The sequence below is a fragment of the Nelumbo nucifera genome, chromosome 8 (assembly GCF_055504915.1).
Source record: "Nelumbo nucifera cultivar China Antique chromosome 8, China Antique-T2T, whole genome shotgun sequence".
NCBI lineage: Eukaryota > Viridiplantae > Streptophyta > Magnoliopsida > Proteales > Nelumbonaceae > Nelumbo > Nelumbo nucifera.
Genome location: NC_142656.1, coordinates 6049325 through 6065191, shown reverse-complemented (window position 1 = coordinate 6065191; position 15867 = coordinate 6049325). Strand labels below are relative to the sequence as shown.

The 15867-nt window shown below is 37.3% G+C and overlaps 2 protein-coding genes across 2 annotated transcripts; one reads left to right on the top strand and one right to left on the bottom strand.

The window, feature by feature from the left end:
* The first annotated feature begins 543 nt into the window (after positions 1-543).
* Positions 544-6842, top strand: LOC104600768 (protein arginine N-methyltransferase 1). The gene is made up of 9 exons (XM_010263903.3): positions 544-918; positions 1288-1298; positions 1780-1935; positions 3425-3488; positions 3601-3743; positions 4650-4737; positions 4999-5114; positions 5191-5341; positions 6387-6842. Exons 1-9 carry the CDS (start codon positions 696-698, stop codon positions 6590-6592), a joined length of 1158 nt encoding a protein of 385 aa, XP_010262205.1. The 5' UTR covers positions 544-695; the 3' UTR covers positions 6593-6842.
* Positions 6843-9225: 2383 nt separating this feature from the next.
* LOC104600766 (uncharacterized) lies at positions 9226-13318 on the bottom strand. Its single transcript, XM_010263902.3, has 7 exons — positions 12957-13318; positions 12701-12811; positions 12390-12458; positions 11929-12060; positions 10047-10124; positions 9822-9950; positions 9226-9660 (listed from the first exon to the last, which is right to left on the bottom strand). Exons 1-7 carry the CDS (start codon positions 13161-13163, stop codon positions 9472-9474), a joined length of 915 nt encoding a protein of 304 aa, XP_010262204.1. The 5' UTR covers positions 13164-13318; the 3' UTR covers positions 9226-9471.
* Positions 13319-15867: the final 2549 nt, after the last annotated feature.

The following is a 15867-nucleotide window of genomic DNA, read 5'->3' as shown; positions in this document are numbered from 1 at the left end:
AATGTAAAATAACATGTATATATATGTATACATTATACACAAAATGTGTAAGTTTAAATATATGCAAACTGGGTTGAGCTTGAAGTATTAAGCCCAAGTCCGGCCCTAAAATTTACGGGCCTTATGTAGATTCGGCCCTGAACACAAAATCGAGGCCCAAACCTAGAATTTTCGGGCTGGGCTGAAATGATCACCCCTAGTTTAGATGGTGGGGGTATTAGTCATCTTATTCACCGATTTGATAGGATTGCCACCGCCAGAAGAATATGTTATAGATGGTGGGGGTATTTGCCACGTCATCCATTATTGTATGTATTCGGTATTCCCTTCAAGTTCACATCTCTATCAGGACCGTCCCACAGCACATTCCTGCCGTATATTGAGAACATCTCCCGATGATGGTCTCATTCCCTTACCTCATGTCTCTCTTAGCCACGTCATTCAGTTTTGATCACCGAAAAGGAGCGCCAATAGGCCAATAGGGTGCAAGTCGCACCAAAAAACATAAAAACGAAAATCCGGGTTTAATAAGATTGTTTCTTTGATGCTCTCCTGTTGGTGGTTTGATGCCCTAAATTCCTCTTTGTTGGTATAAACTATTTAAGGACCAGCCTTCGAAGCGAAGCAAAAGCGTACGTGTAGTTCTGCGATCCGGCACTTGATAGGAAAACCCTAATTTGAGCAGCGAAAAATAGATGGGTCGGCGAAAGAACAGTAACAAGAGTTCTACGAGCAACAACAATAACAGCAGTACCAACTTCGACCACCAAGTCACGAACATGAGTGTGGACGATGGAGATTTTGAAGAGACGATGGAGAGTTCGGTATTCGATGACTCCATCTCTGAGCCCGACGAGACACTCCTCGGTAGCGACCAGACCAGTGCGGACTATTACTTCGATTCCTACTCTCACTTTGGTAATTTGTTCTTCCTCCCCTTCGCTTATTGGTGTGCTGCTACTGGCTTTGCTTCGGATTGGTGGTTTTCCTTGATTCTGAATATGTACGCTTTTTTCCCGCTTGAGTGAAACATGAGTGTGCTTTTTTCATTTAATTTGAATCTGAATCTTTACCCCTTTTCCTTGCTATATGACTATGCAAAATTTTCTCCACACTATTAAGCATCGACTCCTAGGATTCTTTTCCTAAGAAGCTATATTGTTTGCATCATTCCGTAGAGTGACTGATTTTGGTGCTACTGCCAATAGTGCTTATTTCATCTTACTTATTACTTTTATTACTTCTGAGAAGAGCTAATGTTCTTTTCATTCGTTTTCTTGTTTGCAGGTATTCATGAAGTAAGTCTTACCACATTCTGATGTAAATTTGGTAAACCTATCTGGTCACGAGTAATAAAAATGCATAATGGAGTTCAAACGTTGTGAGGACTGGATGCATTGAGGGACGGTTTTAAACTTGATTAAGATGCTATCAGTTTTTAGTTTTTGAAAGTGTTTATTTGCAAACCGTGCTTGGGATAAAGTTACAACGGCTATCAGTGGTTCCTTTGGCGTACTAGGAGGGTGTTCTTTCTTTATATTATTTACAATGTCTATGATTTTCTCCAAATAAGTTGGTTCATCTTTCCAAAATCACTAGGGGCTCTTTTGTCTTCTTGACCAACTCTGCATCCTCTATGTTAAGCGAAGGTGCTTCGGTGTCTATTTTTTAGCCTTTGGGGTTATCAAATAAAAAAAAAAGCCTTTGGGGTAGTGAAGCAGAACTCTTCAAAGTCCTGAGCGAGAATTCTCTCTGATTGTATGGCATTGTTCCATGCAGGAAATGTTGAAAGATACTGTAAGGACAAAGACATATCAAAATGTTATTTACCAGAATACCTTCCTCTTTCGGAATAAAGTAGTCCTTGATGTTGGAGCTGGAACTGGAATTTTGTCCCTTTTCTGTGCAAAAGCAGGAGCAAAGCATGTATATGCGGTAGGTAATTCTTCAATACTGATACCTAAATCAAGTTTTTCTCATGTTTTTCTTATTTGATAAGCTGCAATGATAATTTTTCCTTTTTGGCATTTTCGAATTTTTATTCATTCAAATTTTCTTTTGGTATGAGCCTTTAAGTCATTTATATTTGTAGGATATGAGAAGGACACCCATATTCTGTTTTATATTCTAAACAATAAATATAATGAAACAATGGATGGAAGGATCCCAGCTCTCTCTCTCTCTCTAGGATTCATTAAAATGCAGCCAATGGAAGAATTAAAGATATTGCCCAATGTTACCAGTTAAAAAAGACATTGTTGAAAGGAGAATTTATGAAAGCTTTGTACTTGTGGCTTTTAAAAAATATAGTTCATGGCTTTCTTCATATATACTGATGCTATTTCATGCTTTCCTCTCTCTAATGGACAACCTAGTTAATGAGAGTAGAGAGAATTTTTTGTATATTGAAAATTTAGTCCTTGGTTTGTTTGAGTGTGGGGCTTTAATGATATCCTTTCTTCCATATATCATACGTGTTCTTTTTGTTTATTAATTTAAAAAAAAAATGTAAAACATGAGGAAAAGGAAAGAGAACCTCAGATAAAGACTGGAGAAAAGCTGAAATTTACATATGAGCCATGAGGCAATGGGAACTTGGGAAGGGATAAATGTAGTTTTATGATGCTCTTTTTTTTGGCTACAGTTGTAGTTCTGTCATTGGATGACCTAGGGCTATGGAGAATAAGATGTTTGCAATGCCTTCATTTGTAGAAATTTTAGTTTTTATATTAGTTGAAAAGAAATTTTCAAGGATTTCAAGTCAAAAACATCCTTTAATTTTCGTCTTTTTTCTGTTTTATTATCAGCATTTAATGATTCTAGATGGTTACTTAACATTAGACCTGTTCATGGGCTGGGATTTGGGCTCAGATTTACACTGTTTTGGGCAAGGTCTTCAGGCTGGGCCCATTTAGATTTTGGCAAAAGCTAAACCCAAGCCTGGTCCATGAACAGGTCTACTTAGCTGTGATATTGTGTGCATTGGATCCTTATAAAGATGCTAAGAAGGCAGGAAGTTGGGAGTCAATCCCAAGTCTCTCCTACATCCAGCCAAAGATCCTTCTGTGTCATTTGGCACCTTCATTTTAAGTGCATATATTTATTGGTGGCTTTGGTTTTTAAATGTTAAAAATTGTAAGCGGTAGTGATCCTTCTGCAAATATTTTGTTAAAATTGTAAGTGGGAGTGATCCTTATGCATATATTTTAAGTGCCTACATTTATTTGTCTTTTGTTGAAACAGTACTACTTGTGATAATAATAACAGCATTTTTTTATTGAAATAGAAATAATACTGTGACATGTTCTGCACTTGATTCTGTTGGCAAGTGATTTATCTTTCTTCTTTGGTTTTGGTGTGGTAATATTTTCATTTTGTTTGTGTAATTAGTTAATTATTGAGCTAACAACTTCTATTATTGCAGATTGAATGCTCTCATATGGCAGACATGGCAAAGGAGATTGTTAAAGCAAATGGGTTTTCAAATGGTGATTATCTTCCATGTAGTTGGTTGTATAAACAAGCTAAACACTAATGTTCATTCATTACTTTATTGAAATTTCCTCTTCTTTTTGTTAATTCGCCATTCTGCTCCTACAGTTATAACAGTTTTAAAGGGAAAAGTTGAAGAGATTGTACTTCCAATCGCTAAAGTGGATGTCATCATTTCAGAGTGGATGGGCTATTTTCTTTTGTTTGAGAATATGTTAAATACAGTGCTGTATGCACGTGACAAGTGGCTTGTAAGTTGTACATTTACATCCCATTAGTATTTCCTAGTGCGATAAGGGTTTTACTTTTTCCCTTAGAGTATCCAAATGGGACTTTTGATCTTATTGTTTGTCCAAAAAAGAAAAATGAAAAAAAAACAGAAAAAGATGTCTAGCTGCTGCTTCTGTATATCTCTTTGGTTGTGTGCATTCACCACCTTAGAATACTTCTTTCCATAATTTTTGTCCAAGATATTGAATGTTTCTCTTAGTATATTTACTATAACATTTTGGTAATGACCCTTTTATTTACCATAACTTTTGTCCAAGATGTTGAATCAACTTATAAGTGAAGAAAATGAAATATTCCCATATATATATATATATTTAATACTACATCCAAGTTCTGCTAAATTTTATAGTTCTATATTTAGCTGAAGCTTCCCTATTGAATGTTGTATGTGTGCTTGTGCCAGTTTACTGTGCTACCTTATTGAAAGCCATGTCATTTATTGTTTTTACCAATATGCTAAGTGGCCTTCCATTGCCTCTCTAATATGCAAGTTTATATTAATGATTGATACTAATACAATATATAGGTAAAGGGATTTTTTTTATTTATTTTACTATGATCAATGAAAAAAGAAAATAAAAAAGCATGGTTCCTTTGTTCTTGATTACGTCACAACATTGATAAAGAAGTACTGTCATTAATTGGAACCCTAACAATTATATTGTCTATATTATTTTTTGATGATTCAATTATATTGTCTATGTTGTCAAGTTAATGACATGAACAATGAATAATGGATAAAAGTGGGATAAAAAGCCTTTGATTTCTTGTCTTTGCTTTTACATGGGGGCCATTGATTTGATGCATGTTCTAGGATGACAGTGGTTGGTTTGGCTTCTCTGATATACATTTTTGTTTGCACATAGATTAACGATGGAATTGTGCTACCAGACAGAGCTTCCCTATATTTGACTGCAATAGAGGATGCTGAGTATAAAGAAGACAAAATTGATTGTGAGTTAACTTGTTTGTATTGGAAGGTTTGTGTGTATGTGCACGTGTGCGTGCATGCATGTTCATGCTTGTGCAGGTGCATGCATATCCTCATGCCAGTCATGATTACGTTTTGTTGACCATGTTAATGCCATAATTGTTTTTTTTTTTCAGTTTTTGTGGAGGTGCAAACTGTTTTACCATTATAGCAATTTTCTACTGTACATGGCTACACTTTTACACTTTTTGTTATTGCCTAATTATTGTTTTATTACTTTCCAGTCTGGAACAATGTGTATGGATTTAACATGGCATGCATCAGGAAGCAATCCATGATGGAACCTCTTGTAGATACAGTTGACCAGAACCAGATTGTTACAAACTGCCAGTTGCTCAAGGTGGTAAACATATTTTGTTACCTTTCCAAAGTCATTGTACTTCTGCCTGACCTGACAGTTGCTTTCCTTGATTCAGACAATGGATATATCAAAGATGGCTCCTGGGGATGCATCCTTTACCGCCCCATTTAAACTGGTTGCTGAGCGCAACGATTTTATCCATGCTCTTGTTGCATACTTTGATGTTACATTTACGAAGTGTCACAAGTTGACTGGCTTCTCTACAGGTTCTTTTTTTCTCCCTCTCTTAAGCTCAGCATTACTGTCAAGGTGAAAAGGCGAAGCTAGGGGACGCAGGGTGCCTTGTCATATAGGTGCTTAGGTGCCTGTCTAGGCGATAGAGATGAATTTTTAATAAAACGAACCCAGAACTTGCGTTAAATCTCTATGCAAAAAGAAACAATCGTCTAGAATTTAAACAAGCAATAAATCTTCAGTAAATAACAATGAAATCCGTATGAAAACATAGAAATATATAGGAAAATAGCATTTTTAAACAACTGGTTTCAACACTTGAACACACAATATTGTCAACTAGAGTTAAACTAAAGATTATGTGCAGTCAGTCTTCCTGTTCCGTCAGTTTCCCTCTCTTCACCTTTCTCTCAACAGCCTCCAGTCCTCGGTGAACAGTGAAACCACAAAAATCCTCGCATATTTATAAATAGATCAAGTGATTCAGTACATTGCTACACCATGCAATTGTGATACATCTGACTGCTTGACCTTGTGTAAAATAAATGATAGTAGTGACCTAGTAACTGACCGAATGATACTATTCAACCCGTGACTAGGCGTGTTGTGTATGCCTGATGGGCGAGTTCACATCTGCCCGCACGGAACGTCCCCCTAAAATGCCCCACATGCACATCTTAGTGTGCATTGAGAACATCTCCTGTATCTGTCATTGGGAGATGTTTCCAATACACGGTTGGGATGTACTGGGACGTTTTTGGGGCGCTTTCTGTGGGGGGATGATGTGAATTCCTGATGGGCTCGGCGAGCACCTTTTCTTTAAATTACTGCAAGAGTTGCAATTAGACAATCCCCCCAAAACGTCCTCGTTGCCTGGGCATCACGACCTTGTCAATTATGGGGGAAATGGTTCCTTGGGTTTTGGAATGCTCTACCAAATGTTGAAAATGTATGGTAGCTTACATATTTAACAGCAATTCATGTTCCAGAACTCATCTAGGTTGCACCTGCTTTATGCATGCTTTTCTTTTTTTCACTTAGCTTTTTCTGATAAGCTTTTAAAAAACAAACATGCAGGGCCAAGATCACGGGCGACACATTGGAAGCAGACAGTCCTCTACCTGGAGGACGTACTAACCATATGCGAAGGAGAGGCATTGGTTGGGAGCATGACTGTGGCGCCTAACAAGAAAAATCCTCGTGATGTTGATATAATGCTCAAGTATTCATTGAAAGGTCAGCGTTGCCAGGTCTCAAGAACTCAACATTATAAGATGCGCTGATTTCCTATCATCATCTTCACTTGGAAGGATTCTACGCATATATGGTTTTTAATTATTGACATCTGAGCTTTATTATTTTAGAAAGTAATCTTCCAATTTGGGGCCATGAGATTTTTTTTCTTTTGGTTATTTACTTAATGAGAAAGAGCAGTAAAGCTCAAATGTATCATTTTTGTAATTTGCTTTAGTAATTTAAAGACGAATGATAACGAAATGTAATGTTAAAAACTTAAAATTTCTTTTTTCCCTCTATAGTGTAGCACCTTTCTTAAATCACTTGTAGATGAAGTATTTTGTTCACTATTTCGTCCGTATTAACATCAAATGTCAATATCTGTTATGTAGGAAAGCTATGAATGTATGATGCCAATCAAAATATCCTGTGAATTTTTAACCTATCAAAAACCCGTGAATTTTTATTAATGCCAGTTTTACGATGTGTTTTACAACGTAAATGCTTTTTGTTTTCATTTATTTTTGAAATAGCCACATCAGCGTCAAAATAAAAACATGTTCTTGGACTCTGTTGGTATATTTTGTTTTTGTTTTGAAAGGCAATATCAAGTTGGTATATTTTGGAATCATCAAAATAATGGTTTTTAAAATAAAATTACTTTATAATATAAAATTGTATAATATTAAAAAAGCGGTTAAAAAAACTTTGTATTTTTCATTTAGCAAAATAATTTTATTTTTAAACTAAATGAGTTTGATTTGTTCTAGAACCAACCACCAGAAAAAACAGAGGTCGGATCTCCTGCCCACATCTTTCCTATTCACGCGTCTACACACGCCATAAATTTGGGACTCGTCCACTATTGCATGTGAATTCAATGGAATGTAACGGGACAGATTTTACGTCCATCCCGTCAGAATTTACCCATTAATCCAATTAATTTTTTAACCTAAAAATAATTAATCTTTCCTCTTCCCATGAACTCTAAATAGTCTTGTTATCTCCATTTCATTCTTCAGTGTACTATTTCAAGAAACTTCATTAGCATCCGGCAACCGGCAACCTGCGATGTATTCATTGGCATCTTATTCTCTTTATACTCCATCAGTTAACCTTTTATTCTCTATGACGTTCTGTTCCAAGAGATTTTCTAGCAACCGGCAACCAAGGAGATTATTGTGCCTGGTCAGAAGAAAATAAAAAATAAGTGAATCAAATAAAATAAACATATATAACTATAGCGAGAAGAACCTGGTTGGAACAACTATAAGAAAATAATGCTCAATTTTTTCTTGTATTGGTTGAGGTTACTTAACCATCGGTGTATTGGTGAGCACATCCTCGGTTGCCAGCTGTTGGTTGTTGGATGCCAGATGTCAGTGAAATCTCTTGGAACAGGGCGTTATGGAGAATAGAAGAAGGTTAATCAATGGAATACGGAGAGAATAAGATGCTGGTGAGCACATTGCCGGTTGCCAGATGCTGGTGAAGTTTCCTGGAACAGTACGTTGTGGAGAATGGAATGGAGAGCACAAGACTATTAGGGTTCTTGGGAAGGGAAAAGATTAATTATTTTTAGGTTAAAAACTTGATTGGGTTAATAGGTGAGTTCTGACGGGATGGATTTAATGTCAGCCGCATTACATAATTACATCCCATTGAATTCACATACAATTTCTGCACATGTGAAAAAAGAGGCACATGCTAGTGGACATGTGTCCAAAATTTATGGCGTGGGTGAGAAGCTGTGGGCAAGAGATCCGGACTGGAAAAACAAGGCCCCTTGGTGGTCACTGGTCACCACTTACACTTTAATGATACCGATGGGTAAAATCATATCATGCCTTGCCGGTATCATAGTTGGGTATATGCCTAAAAACCTAAATCAGAAGGCCCACGGGCTAGCTAACCAAGCCAGAATGTATGGCCGATCAATCTTGGACCCCTTCTTGATTGTGGGCCTTCCTGTATAATATTTGGAAAGTTCCTTTTTTCCTTAATACTGTGCCCATTACGTTAGTTTGAAATCCTTTCTTATTACCGCAACTCGAGTGAGACAGTATAAAGGTTCGTGCATGTAATAGCAGTGGAGTTTTACACTAGGCTTGAATTCCTATCTCATCTAATTGCTTAATGTAGCATATATAGGAAAAATAAGCCCGGACTTATTTGGTGAAGACAGAAGGCAATTGTTATATTGCAGCATAGTCTGCAGTTAAAAGCCCTACAAATTTGATGTCATATTTTCATTGAAGCAGTTATATAACCTGCTTCCTGCAATGCAGTCCAACAAGACTGCCAAGTCAACGACCATTGGCATGATGACTGTGCATTGCTTTTAGCCTTGCTCGCATTTTCAAATTTCAATCAAGCTGCTTTGGATTGATTTTGTTGGTAACATTGTTAGCGATTGATCTCCTTCAATGTTCAATCCAAAGCGACATCAGTTTCATATTACTTTTCCTTTTCTGCCGAGTACAATTTTGCTAAACAATAAAATATATGATGGTGTGAGCAAGTGGGCATGCTTTATATAGCTAATACAAGACCAAAATAAAAATAGAATGTTCACATTAGTCATATAACTAAATATTCCCTCCAACTTTGTCTAACTGGATTGATTTCTGCATACCTGAAGGCTGGAAGATATTCAAAGATGATTGTGCTTGTCACAAAGTCGGTCCCAACTCAAAAGATCAATCCCCATTATGGAAAATTTTCGTATAATTCTCTAAACAGATTTAATTTTACATTGCAACAGGAATTCTGACTTCCTACCCCAAAAAAAAATCTGACTTGAATTCTAAATCCTCTAACAGTGTAATTTATGTCAAGAAATAATTATATTTAATACTGAAAATGGAAAATTTTCCCAAAAAAAAAAAAGATCAGGAACGCTTGCAAGGAAGGGAGTTTTATACTCCTAAAGCTCAGCCTTGGCTTTTGAAGTTTTTTTCAGGGTGTGCTTTTTCTTCCCTCGCCACCATCTCCGTATCCGGAATGCCATCTTGTTTGCATGTGTTTTCAATGCTGCCCCTGCATCTGCAACTCCTTTCGTGATCCTCTGTTTCCAATCTGGTTTTGTGGTTTCTTTGGCCCTCAAGACTTTTCCCTGCAGGTCACCCAAAGAAACACATATTATCAAATTTAAATGCCTCTGATGTAGCTTTGGCAAAAGGCAGAGCAATAGCGGATATTCCATAACTGAAATCAATAAAATAAGGATTGTACTGATTGATATCATAATAGTTATAACAAAGAATTTGCCGGTACCAATTTAGAAGGAAAGTCTCCATCATCATCGTCCCCGTCATCATCTTCATTGACATCATCCCCAAAATTCTGCATTTTCAACAGATCTTCCTTTGAGTACATTTTCATGTTTGGTGCTCCTGGCATACCCTGTATGCATATTTCCAAAAAATGAAGTATGATTAATAGGGAAAAGAAAATCAAAACATTTAAGAAAGCATGCAAAGAGGAGCAATGAGGAGTTACCTCCATGGATCTCAATATTTTTTCCATTTCTGCCTCTTTGGATGACTTTGGAATAAAAGGTTCCCCTGGACTCCTATCCTGGATCACATGTATACAATTACTCATGAGTCTAAAAATTAGGAAATTCTCTCTCACTTCAACAGTTTGCAAACAACATATTCATAATGGAGAGATGGTGTCATTGAGTAAAAAAAAAAGCAACACCCCATGTTATAGAAAAACGGAAAAAATAAGTAGATTCCATCATAACCAGAACTGATCTATGCAGGGTTTCTACCAAGCTAAGTTTTGATAGTGCTCTTGAGCAATTCAGATTGCACTAAAGCAGGGTTTCTACCATATTCAGGACTACAAGAACAGGTTGCTCTGGTGGGGGATCTGAATTGAGGAGACTTCATAAATTGTCATAAGATGCATCACAGAGAAGTTTCAGTGGCCCTTGGAGGCTATTCCATCATATCAGAGAGGAGACTTCCTAAATTGTCATAGATCTCAGCAGTGACCCCCAGTTCCATTGGGTCTTGCAGTCAACAATTTCCCTAGCAGATAGGTTTGTACAGGAGTGGGAGTCTCAAGGACTGAGCTTAGTTGGGGCACCTCATTTCCAAGTTAATGATATGCCTGTTTGTGGGATACTAGGTAGCAAAGAAGCTGTTTTGTTTTACTTTAAACGGAATTCCTTTCCCTTTAAGTTTAAGAAAGTTGCAAATTTCCCAGCGTAATGTCTAATTAATTAGCTTTGAAGGTGTCAGGTCAATACTTCCAAAACCATAGGCAAGTTCTATGCTTAAGCATAACTTTAATGAGTGCTTGTGAATCAATATGGATTCCTGTAGGGGGTTTTTAAGTTTTTCACATATGGACAACAGACACTTGATGTTTCTACTTTTGTTTTCCCTGGTGAATTTAGGTTTGACTGATGACTCGTATTATAAAATATGGATGTTTGTAAATAGAAGGCATGGACCATGTGGATAGAAAGAGATAAAGTAGAACAGTATACATGTTGCAGAAGAGAGAAATCTCCCATTGAATATTGAGTTTGACAAAATGCATGAAAATGCACTGAATGACATGATTGCCAAGATAGATCAGAAAGACCTGGAGATTATCTAGATGTCTGCACTTGACAATCATCAACTCCTGAGCATTCATGTTGACTTTAGGTATAATGATATAATACTCAAGATTTGCAGCCTGATGATTTCTTCAGTTATATCTCTTAAACAAGAAGGCATCTATGCTGACCAGTTGTGTTAAGCTTTGCGAAAGTTCTTTTCTGTTTATTTGACTGCTTTCTATGTACCCTTTTGTAATTGTAAGCAAAAGATTATTGTTGAAACAGAAGAAAAGACCAACCCCAGGGCATTGACATCAAGGGGCAAGAAGCCAATAACATCAACTAATCAAGTAGTATAGCAGGAATGTTTCTCAAATCAGTGATGACCAAACGAGGACATCAACAAGCTTCTTTATTAAGGTATAAGTATCCCATTGAAGATTCACACTGGACAGGACAGCTCCCATATACAACCTTGCAAGAAAGCATCTATTGGTCCAAAGTCTTGGTGACACTTTCACTAGTGGTTAAGACCAACAGGACCTTCATGTAACTATGTGAGTTATCACACCACGAGAATTAAATCTATGCCAATTGTAATCAAATCCTAAGTAGTTCAAACCTGGGTAACGTCATGAAAAGGAACAGATAAATTATTAAATCCTACTGACAATAGATTTTCTAATGTGTCGTAAAACTGATTGAAGAGGACAATGTCGAAAGATGCAGTTGACATTACCTGATGACTGAACCCATGGCCTTAATAGTTAGAGATCATGCATAAATTAATTGATGCTAGCTTAAGTCTTAAATTATGCTTACCTTAGGAACCGGAGGTGGTTCAACTGCACATGCTTTTGTAAGGTCATTGCAGAGAAACTTTACCAATGAATCAATCGAAGGCTTTGCTTTAAAAAGATATTCCGCAACATCAGTGTCAGAATAACCCATAACCTGGAAAAAGTTTAAATAAAGGTTCAGTTATGTCACAAGAAAATGTATAGGACCTGATTGATTCACAATCTCAAAAGCTAAAGTTAAGGTCGTTGCATGGAAGTGCTAAGAAAATGCATTAAGACTCTGATAGAGCAATTCGAGGGATGATTCGATATTTTATTTCACAATTGGAAAATGAGGAAACGCATTGCAAGTATGTAACTTTTATCTCAAAGTTGTTACTCCTTGAAATACTCAAAACTATTAACTTCCTTGAACAGAAGATTTATTTTTTTCTTATTAGTGAACCACTACAAGAACTGAGGAATAAACATAAAAAAGTTCACCTCCTGGCAAGCTCGCTCGACTGTCTTACATTCTGAATTACATTGTCCTTCGGAATCTTGTTCAACAAGCTGGAGAAAAGGAGGTGCTAACATGAGAAACCACATGAAGAAACTAACATGTACGAAGATAGTCTAGCTATACTAAAAATATATGTCAGCTGTCCATAAAAGTTCCACAACTGAAAGGTAGGGAAGAAAATTCCTCTGAAATAAGAAACCCAAAAGACAATTTATTTTCCAAACACTCAGAACCCAAAAGATTGGTACGAAAAGGGGTAAAAAGCAGGGAAAGGCAAATATATCGTTCTTACCTCCAACCTATCCCCCTTCTCTACGATGTCAATTCGCAGAATCCAATCTGCTTCCTGCTTCTTCAAATTACAGACATTTTCTGATATGTCGATGATCTGGAGCTCCGAGACCTAGCCAATAAAGCAAAGATAAAAAGAAGGCAAAGGGAAAATCAGATCGAATGAGCGCGAGTCTTAGACCATTTAACAATGAATCAATTTAAATAAATATACACAGATATATCTGAATTAACGAATTCAGGAAAGACCAGAAAACCTTCTTGGGAGACATCTGGTCTTGTTTATTCTTGACTTGGTGGTATAGCTGATGAGCCAACTTTTCACAAACTTGACATTTGATGTAAGGTATGTCTTCTTTTCTGGCAACTGATACTGGTTTCTTAGCAGAATGAGAGATGGGCAACCATGACGATATTAGCAGAGCTGCTAGCAGAAAAACGAAGATGGATTCCGTCTTCGCCATTAATCTCTCGATCGAACTCCGCAGCGCTCTCTCTCCTTATCGATTTCGAAAAACACGAGATTTATACGAATAGAATACAGTGTCTTTTGTCAAGTTGCTACAGGAACAGCTACACGACGACGAGACCGGATCTGCTCCTCACATCGTGCGCCATTCCCATTGCATGGTGAGATGTACATGTGAGATCAGTGTGAGGCGTGCTGTAGAGGAGCAAATCCGGTCAGAGACTAGAGAGAACTCTGTATGAATTATGTGTTGGCCATGTTTGATTGGTTACACGCTGGTAGCTTATGCGGGTCCCTTCCCTATTAACCAATGAGAAGCGAAGGGTTACGTGGTTTACAGGAGCGGGGGTTACGTGGTGACGTGGTCCGCCCAGCTAGGCAGTGGGTTTGCTGTTTAGCTTCAGTCCCCACTGCACTGGTTGACTGGAAACGAGTCAAGGTCCTCAGTCTTCTGCAACTTCAAGGATCCTGGAGAACGCTGGGATTTTAAGAAATAGGTAAGGGTGTTTTGGTCAAAACATGTTATGAATGGAAGGCCAAACGGATCAGACCACCCTTGCCTCTGGCCTCTGGCCTTCGGGTTTGGGCTTAATTATTTATGAATATGAACAATGATTAGGTGACCCAGCGGGTGAGCCACCCGTGGTCTGACTCTTGACGTGCCACGTGCCCAAACTAATACCCACGTGGCAGTCCAAACCACTCATATGTAACGCTGACTTTTGCTGTCTGGATATGAAAGGAAGCTTGCTGACCGCATGAACTCTTGCTGTCACAATTCACAAGGTTGAGTTTGCCAATTGCCAGGGCCTCACGTCTTTGACCGCATATTATTAAAAAGCATATAAATAATTAATAATACTTTCAACTTTATGTGAAGAATAAACATGAGCATGACCCTTATGCTTGAATACGAGGAAGGTAGAGTTGGGGAAGATTTTGCAATTTTATGTGTGAAAAGGATTTGGGTTCTCAAAATCTAATTTGTTGTAGATTCGGGGCAAGTATAGATTGGGAGGTTTAGGGAGATAGATAGGGTCTAAAATTTATAAAACCCTCCGTCAACCCGTTCCATTTGTCACAGCCTCACTTAAGAGACTTAGTGATGAACTACTTTTAAGATGATATTGGAGCTGTTTAGTTTTCAATCTTTATTATTTCCATTATAATCAATTAAATTTCGGTATGAGGTATAGATGAATCTGTGCTTCTTCACTGTTTAAGCCCAATGGGCTTTAATATACGTAGGCATGTTAGAGAACAAAAGCTTATTCATGGATCCCACTTAGTAACTTAAGCTTTTAACTTAAATGATTTCTTGAGATGATATCATAGTTTATTTGACCAAGTGGTCTACTATTTCATCCTCATTACTTCAATTATAACTAATTAAAATTTCAGGCATAAGATATGGGTGAGCCTGTGCTAGGCTATGCTTCAAGCCCAATAACTTTTAAATGAAGGGGTGTATTTGAAAATAATAACTTATTCAAGCCCCTCACCAAACGGCTTAAACTTTTAGGTTGAATGGTTACAGGTTATTTGAGATTGTTTGGCTGGTTAATTGGGTCAGTAGTCTTGTAATGGAGCCAAAAAAGGGGTGAATCAAAATCTTCCACATCTTGCCATTTCTTGTTTTATCATCTCTTCATTCTGATCAGGTTGTTCATGATAGTTCTCTATTATTTAATGATAAGCTAACGCCATTCTCCATTGGCTATTAAACTGTAACGATCAAGGAGTGAAAGTATTTGATCATTATATCTCAAAAATCCATGCAAAACTAGTGCTTGATATGTCAACAGTGGACTATGAAGCTCCGAAGCCAGACAGCAATAAAGTTGAAGGTGATCTTCTGTTTTACATTGATAGCAAAGGTGAGGGTGATCCAGAGATAATCGACTCCATGGATGCTGCATTTTTATCTGCTCTCCACACAATGAAATTTAGAAAATGTCAAGTATCGCCTTCATGATTCTCAGAGAACCACCATTTAATCTAAAAGCTTAAGCAGTTAAGTGAGGTCCTTGAATAGGTTTTTATTCTCTAATATGTCCCCTCACATGAATGTCCATTGGGCTTGAAGTGTGAACAGCATAGGCCCACCCATACATTGTGCTGAAACTTAATTAATTATAATGGGGATGATGAGAAGTGAACACTAGACCACTTGGTCAAAGTGACTCATCTCGAAGAACCATTCAACTTAAAAGCTTAAGCTGTTAAGTGAGGTCATTGTTTGGAACCAGTGCTGTTTTCTTGAAAAAGGGAAAATTTCTGTTTGGTACCCTGTAATTTGGGCCTAGTGCCACTTTGCTCCTCAAACTTTAAAATGCGACAATTCAGTATCTGAACTTTCGAAACGTGCCACTTTGATCCTCAAATGAATTGACACGTTTTGAAAATTCCGGTACTGAATTGTCGCATTTTAAAGTTCTAGGACCAAAATGACACTAGGTCCAAAGTACAAGCTACTAATCGAGAATTTTCCCCTTTAGAAAGGGTGTCACATCAGCATCACGTCTGAAATCTGTTTTTTAAGACAATACTTGATTTAGTTATGACGTTTTTTCAAATCATGCTTGTAGAATATCATTAACCATGTATTGGATGGTGGACACCAAGTGACCAAGTGATGATCAGGAGGTAGCCGGCTCCTTAAAAGAGTCAACAACTATAGGTTCTGAATATTCCTATGA

Excerpts from the sequence above, each read along its gene's own strand:
- LOC104600768 (XM_010263903.3), top strand. The coding sequence starts at position 696 with ATGGGTCGGCGAAAGAACAGTAACAAGAGTTCTACGAGCAACAACAAT. Across the intron at positions 4,738-4,998 it reads TAAAGAAGACAAAATTGATT|TCTGGAACAATGTGTATGGA; the intron begins GTGAGTTAACTT and ends ATTACTTTCCAG. Across the intron at positions 5,115-5,190 it reads CAAACTGCCAGTTGCTCAAG|ACAATGGATATATCAAAGAT; the intron begins GTGGTAAACATA and ends TCCTTGATTCAG.
- LOC104600766 (XM_010263902.3), bottom strand. The coding sequence starts at position 13,163 with ATGGCGAAGACGGAATCCATCTTCGTTTTTCTGCTAGCAGCTCTGCTA. Across the intron at positions 9,951-10,046 it reads AAATATTGAGATCCATGGAG|GGTATGCCAGGAGCACCAAA; the intron begins GTAACTCCTCAT and ends ATATGCATACAG. Across the intron at positions 9,661-9,821 it reads GAGACTTTCCTTCTAAATTG|GGAAAAGTCTTGAGGGCCAA; the intron begins GTACCGGCAAAT and ends GGTGACCTGCAG.